The sequence below is a fragment of the Chenopodium quinoa genome, unplaced genomic scaffold (genome assembly GCF_001683475.1).
Source record: "Chenopodium quinoa cultivar QQ74 unplaced genomic scaffold, ASM168347v1, whole genome shotgun sequence".
Taxonomy (NCBI): Eukaryota; Viridiplantae; Streptophyta; class Magnoliopsida; order Caryophyllales; family Amaranthaceae; genus Chenopodium; species Chenopodium quinoa.
The window spans coordinates 367253-374475 of NW_018742238.1; the positions used below are offsets into that span (position 1 = coordinate 367253).

Consider the following 7223-nt stretch of genomic DNA (forward strand, 5'->3'; position numbering starts at 1 on the left):
ACACCCCTAGCTCTAATAACATTTTGAGTCATTCTTTCGCCGATTTTTTTTTTACCCCATTACTAAAGGGTTCGTCAGTTCAGAAGCTAAAAAAATTGAAGTCCGATTTTTAGTGTTTGTTCCACGTAACTCTTGGCTCGAATCGTGCTTGGGCTTAACTCCTAGCTTAGATAACAATTTTAGGTCATTCTTTCTTATAAATGCGTTTTTTTTTACGATTTTTAAGGGTTCGTGAGTTAAGAAGCTTAAAAAATTGAAGTTCGATTTTTCGCGTCGGTTGCACGTTACTTTTGGCGTAAAACGTGTTTTGGGCCTAACTCCTAGTTCGGATAACATTTTTGAGTCATTCTTTCTCTTAAATGCGTTATTTTACCTTTTTTTAAGGGTACGTCATATCAAAAGCTTAAAAAATTGAATTCCGATTTTTGGCGTCGGTTACATGTTACTCTTGGCCCAAAACGTGTTTTTGGCCTAACTCCTAGCTTGGATAACATTTTTTACTCTTCTTTTCGCCTAAATGTGTTTTTTTTTTACCATTTCTAAAGGGTTCGTGATTTCGGAAGCTGAATAAATTGAAATCCGATTTTTTCGCGTCGGTTACACATTGTTGTTGGCACAAAAAGTGTTTTGGGCCTAACTCCTAGCTCGGATAACATTTTTTGGTCATTCTTTCGCCTAATTGGGTTTTTTTTACCGTTTATAAATGGTTCATGAGTTCAGAAGCTGAAAAAATTGAAGTTCGGTTTTTCGCGTCGGTTACACATTGCTCTTGGTCTTAAACGGGTTTTGGGCCTAACTCCTTGCTCGGATAACATTTTTGAGTTATTCTTTCGCCTTAATGCGTTTTTTACCATTTTTATTGGTTTTGTCACATCAAAAGCTTAAAAAATTGAAATCCGTTTTTACGCGTCCGATAACATTATTCTGTCTTTCTATGCTTAAATGCATTTTTATTTTACCATTTCTAAATTGTTTGTGAGTTCAAAACCTGAAAAAATTGAAATCCGGTTTTTTTTGTCGGTTTCATGTTACTATTGGCCCAAAACATTTTTTGGGCCTAACTCATAGTTCGGATAACCTTTTTGAATCTTTTTTTCGCCTAAATGTGTTTTTTTACCTTATTTAAAGGGTTCATCAGTTCAGAAGCTTAGAAAATTGAAGTCCGATTTTCCGCGTCAGTTACACGGTTCTCTGTTTTGGGCCTAACTTCTTGCTCGAATAACAATTTTGAGTCATTCTTTCGCCTAAATGCGTTTTTTTTTTTACCATTTTTAAAGTGTTCGTCTGGTCAGAAGCTTTAAAATTTGAGTTCCGATTTTTCGCGTCGGTTACACGTATATCTAGGTGCAAAATGTGTTTTGGGCCTAACTCTCAGCTCGGATAACATTTTGAGTCATTCCTTCACCAAAATGCGTTTTTTTACCATTTTCAAAGGGATCGTCAGGTCAAAAGCTTAAAAAATTGAATTCCGATTTTTTGTGTATGTTACTCGTTGCTCTAGTCCCCAAACGTGTTTTGGGTCTAACTCCTAGCGCGGATAACATTTTTGAGTCATTCTTTCACCTAAATGCATTTTTTTTCCATTTCTAAAGGGTTCGTAAAGTTAGAAGCTTAAAAATTTGAAGTTCGATTTTTCGCTTTGGTTACACGTTGCTCTGGGCCCAAAACATGTTTAGGGCCTTACTCCTAACTCGAATAACATTTTTGAGTCATTCTTTCACCAAAATGTGTTTTTTTCTTTTACCGTTTCTAAAGGGTTCGTCAGTTCAGAAGCTGAAAAAATTGAAGTCCGATTTTAAGTGTCGGTTCCACGTAGCTCTTAGCCCAAATCGTGCTTTCGGCCTAACTCCTAGATCGGATAACATTTTTAAGTCATTCTTTTGCATAAATGCATTTTTTTTTTACCATTTTTAAAGGGTTTGTGAATTTAGAAGCTGAAAAAAATTGAAGTCCGATTTTTTACGTCGGTTACACGTTGCTCTTGGCCTAAAACGTGTTTTGGGCCTAACTCCTAGCTCGGATAACATTTTTGAGTCATTCTTTCGCCTAAATGCGTTTTTCTTACCATTTTAAAAGGGATCGTCAGGTAAGAATCTTACATAATTGAATTTTGATTTTTTCGCGTCAGATAACATTTTTCAGTCTCTCTTTGCCTAAATGAGTTTTCTTTTACCTTTCTAAATTGTTCGTGAGTTCAGAACCTAAAAAAATTAAATTCCGATTTTTCTTGTCGGTTCCATGTTGCTCTTGGTTTAAAACCTAAATGAGTTTTCTTTTACCTCTTTCTAAATTGTTGGTTTATTCTCTATGATTTAGTGTTTGATTTAGGGCTTTATTTTTACGATTTAGGGTTTTTTTTATTTCCGATTTAGGGCTTTTACACTTACTTACCCAATTCATGGTAGTGGTTGTGTATAGAGTTGCTATATGGATGGTTGGTCTTAATCAAGTAGTAGAACTTGTTGTGATTTTAAATTTACTTTTTGCATTGAGTCATTTACTTTTCATTATTAATTTTGCTTAATCCTTATAACTTCATTTTTTTAGTTTGTTTAACTTTTTGAGCTTTTTTATTTACTTTTTGCTTTGAGTCATTTACTTTTTAGTATACGTCTAATAGTTTTTATTAGTATACTTTTTTTTAAATGGTTTACTTTTTGTTATTGTTTATTTACTTTTTTCTTTGATTCATTCACTTTTCAGGAAGATGACTAAAAGTGTAGAGCATTGTTCTATTGCTGTCACTGATGAAGATATGAATGTAAGAATTTTCAAAACACCCACTCAGCCTGTGCTTCCTAAGATATATTATAATTCTAGAGGTGATAAAGAGTATATCTCAGGTTGTTTATTTTGGAAAACAAACCTATTCTTGGAATGAAATTTGATAGTCTTGGAGATGGTATTGCCTTTTATTACAAATATGCTAATGAGTGTGGATTTAAAGTCCGTTCTAGTACTACTAAAGTAGATAAGAATAAGGTTGGTTCTAGTTATGGTAAAGGAGTTACTGTAATTAAATATTTATTATGTAGCAAAGAAGGGTATGTGACAAATAACAAGAAAGCTGGTAAACAAGTTGAAGGTGCATGTTTAAGGAAAAAGACTGTGAAGAGAGTTGGATGTCCTGCTAATATTAAATTTAGGTTTCGTAATGGTGGGCAGTATATGGTTTACTCTTTTTATGAGTCTCATTCTCGCCCTTTTTCTACACCTATTACTAGGCAGGTTACTAAATATGAAGTTGGTTTAAATTTTGCTCATAAGAAGTTTATTTTGACAACTTAAAGTTAAATATAGGGGCTGTTATGTCTTATAAGATCATGAAAGAACTTTGTTGTGGGTTTAAAAATGTCAGGGGCAGTAAAAATGACTTCAAAAATTTTTCTAGGGACTTGAAAGTTTATATCTCTAATGCTGATGGTGCAATGTTTGTTCAAAACCTTGAACAAAAAGTGAAAAGCATTAAAGGGGGTAATTATTTCGATTACTGTGTTGATGAAAGCAGGTACTTGACACGTGTTTTTTGGGCTGATGCTATTGGTAGAAGAGATTATCAATTGTTTGGGGACTCTTTATCTTTTGATTCTACCTATGATACAAATAAATACTCATTGGTTTTCTGCCCTTTCACTGGAGTTGATAATCATAAGAGATGTGTTACATTTTGTGCTGCTTTATTATCTAAAGAAGATGTAGAATCTTTTGTGTGGCTATTTCAAACTTTTTTGAAGTGTATGGGAAGAGAACCCTCTTGCATAATCAATGATCAAGACCCTACAATGGGTATTGCCATACAAAAGGTTTTTACCAAGACGAAACACGAGTTATGTATGTGGCACATAATGAGGAAGGCACCTGAAAAGGTTGGAACTCAGTTTTGTAATGAAACTGAGTTCTTGAAAAAGCTAGGTGCAGTAGTTTGGGATAGAGAAATTGATCCCCATGTATTTGTTGATTGCTGGAACAGTGTTATGGAGGAATTTGACCTTGTAGATCATGAGTGGTTTGCATACATGCTCAAGATTAGGCATCTTTGGATCCCTACATATTTCAAGGACTTGTTTATGGATGGGTTACTGCGTTCTACTTCTAGGTCTGAAGGTGAAAACAGTTTCTTTTGTAATTTTATAAACCCCCATGTGACCTGTGTTGAATTCTTTGTCCGTTATGAAACTGCTCTTGATGCTCAAAGGCATGAACAGGATGAGTTGAACAGGCTTAATAAATCTGAGCCTCAATTGCTTGCTCATTTACACTTGGGAAAGCACGCTGTTGTTGTTTGCAGTCGTGCCATCTTTTATGATTTTCAAGAAGAATGTCAGGCGGCCTGTTGTCATGTGGTGTTGAAAGTTGGAGTTCTCTATATGGAGATGGTGTGGAGTTTTCTGTAATTGTTGATCATGAGAAAAGGAAAAACTTTGATGTAAATTTTGACTTGGCCACATATGACTGCAGTTGTACTTGTAAAATGTTTGAGAGTCAAGGCATCTTATGTAGACACATTCTGTTTATTATGAAAGGCAAGTCTATACATGAAATTCCTGATCTTAATATCATAAAATTGTTGGAGAAAAGACATTCTGAAGAAAGCTTCTGCCATAAATGTTGTTCTGGATGATGCTTCTAAGTATGATAAGAAGAAGCAATTGGTGAGTGATGTGTGGTCTAAGATTTTCAGTTGTGTGAGTTTATCTGAGCAATTTGAGGATGATTTATCTGAGCTTATTAGGACATTATCTTCATTTGAGGAGCAGATGCTGACAAAGAATAATCCTGAAAATGCAACTAGTTCAAAAGAGGTGAAAGATGCTGATATTCAGGTTTTGGTTGGGTCAAATGAAGTAGATGTAAACATATTTCCTCCAAATCAATGTCTTAATAAAGGTTCTACCAGAAGTTCAAAGCTATTGAAGAGTGCAAAAGAAATAGCTTCTGAAGAAAAATCCAAAAAGGGCAGAACCTGTAAAGCTTGTGGGCAATCTGGTGTTTCACATGACAGTAGAAGCTGTCCAAACAATTAGTTCTTCAGGTATTTTACTTTAATATGTTATTTATTTACTTTAACATTTAACTTGATTTACTTTTTATTTTTGTGCAGGTGTTATTATACTTGTACTTTATTTTTAGGTATTTTACCTTTGTACTTTTCTCATTTACTTTAAGTTGAAATTTATTTACTTTACATTGTAATTTATTTACTTTAATCTGTCAATGATTTTCCGTTGAAGAAGCAATTGGTGAGTGATGTGTGGTCTAAGATTTTCAGTTGTGTGAGTTTATCTGAGCAATCAAAGGCTGATTTATCTGAGCTTATTAGGACATTATCGTCATTTGAGGAGCAGATGCTGACAAAGAATAATCATGAAAATGCAACTAGTTCAAAAGAAGTGAAAGATGCTGATATTCAGGTTTTGGTTGGGTCAAATGAAGTAGAAGTAAACATCTTTCCTCCAAATCAGTGTCTTAATAAAGGTTCTGCCAAAAGTTCAAAGCGGTTGAAGAGTGCAAAAGAAATAGCTTCTGAAGAAAAATCCAAAAAGGGCAGAACTTGTAGAGCTTGTGGACAATCTGGTGTTTCACATGACATTAGAAACTGTCCAAACAAGTAGTTCTTCAGGTATTTTACTTTTACATGTGTTCCATTTACTTTGATATGTTATTTATTTACTTTAACATTTAACTTGATTTACTTTTTATTTTTATGCAGGTGTTATTATACTTGTACTTTTTTTTAGGTATTCTACCTTTGTACTTTTCTCATTTACTTTAAGTTGAAATTTATTTACTTTGCATTGTAATTTATTTACTTTTATTTGTCACTGATATTCTGATGTTTATTTTTGTGCAGTTATTATAATACTTGGATATTGAAAGATGTTTTGGAAGATCAAGATATACTGAAGAAATATTTACGTTTTACATTTTTTTTATGTAATATTTTTACATATACTCTAAGTAATTGTACTGTAGAAATAAAGTTCAGTTTATTTACTTTTACCTATTATACTTTAACTTTATGAAATATTTCATTTACTTTATAATATATTTTTAGAAGATAATATCCTATATTACTCCCTTCGTCCCAATATACTTGGCACAATTTCCATTTTCATCCGTCCCAAAATACTTGATACATTTCTAAAAATAGCATGGGACCACATTTATAACATTATTTTTTAATACTCCCCCATGGTCCCAAGGTAACAAAACTTGTTAATATATGGGGCTCTTTTATAACCAAAACATTTTTTTCTCTCTCCCTTATCTCCATTGCACAACCACCTACACCACCTTTTACGTTACCACCGCACAACCCATCGTATGGCCACTAACACTATCACATAGCCCCTCCAACCAACAATCTTTCGGAAAATTTGTACTTTTTTTAGTGTGAACAAGCATTGAACTACAACCTCCGCAACCACCTCCACCTCCACAACCACCTCCACAACCAACTCATAAAAACTTTATTTTTTGAACTTTTTTCTTTTACTTTTAACTTCATGTCTTTTACTTTAACACTAATTCCCTTTACTTTTAAATCGAACATCATATTTTGACTATTTTTTGAACTTTTTTTCTCTTAAATTTGTTCCTTTTACTTTAATGATAATTTCATTTACTTTTGGATTAATTTCTTTTACTTTAACAATATTTTTCTTTACTTTATAATCTAACACCATATTTCAGAAAGACTTCATTTTCTAAACTTTTTTATTTTACTTTTAACTGAGTTCCTGTTACTTTAACATTATTTTCATTTACCTTTTGATTGATTTCTTCTACTTTTATATCTAGCACCATTTTTCACACAGAATAATTCTACTACTTCAACTCAGAGATATAATATGTATTCTTCATACAAACATACTACTTAAACCTTCAAACTAATGTTTTGGATTAATACTATACAACTTAAAGTACTCTAATGCCTATGATATATTCAAATCTATTAAAAACATTTACAATTCTTCACATGCTTTTTGTGCTTTCTTCTCTTCCCAATCCTTAACATTTGTCAGCAGTTTTTCTTGCATTTGATTGTTATCATTGAGAAGTAGGTCAAGTATTGTTTTTATATGATGGTGTGTCAATCTTTGAAATTCCTGTAAAAACAAATGATTAACCTTAGTTTTAATAAATTATGCTCTAAGTAATCCATATAACTTAAAGAATTTAAGGACTTCAGAAATAAGTATGGTAAATTACCTCTTTTATGG

General features: G+C 32.7%; 1 protein-coding gene across 1 annotated transcript; it reads left to right on the forward strand.

Moving 5' to 3' along the window:
- The first annotated feature begins 3323 nt into the window (after positions 1–3323).
- LOC110735605 (protein FAR1-RELATED SEQUENCE 5-like) lies at positions 3324–5874 on the forward strand. The gene is made up of 6 exons (XM_021915797.1): positions 3324–4390; positions 4574–5001; positions 5102–5115; positions 5232–5608; positions 5711–5724; positions 5852–5874. The coding sequence occupies exons 1-6, from the start codon at positions 3324–3326 to the stop codon at positions 5872–5874; spliced, it is 1923 nt and encodes a 640-aa protein (XP_021771489.1).
- Positions 5875–7223: the final 1349 nt, after the last annotated feature.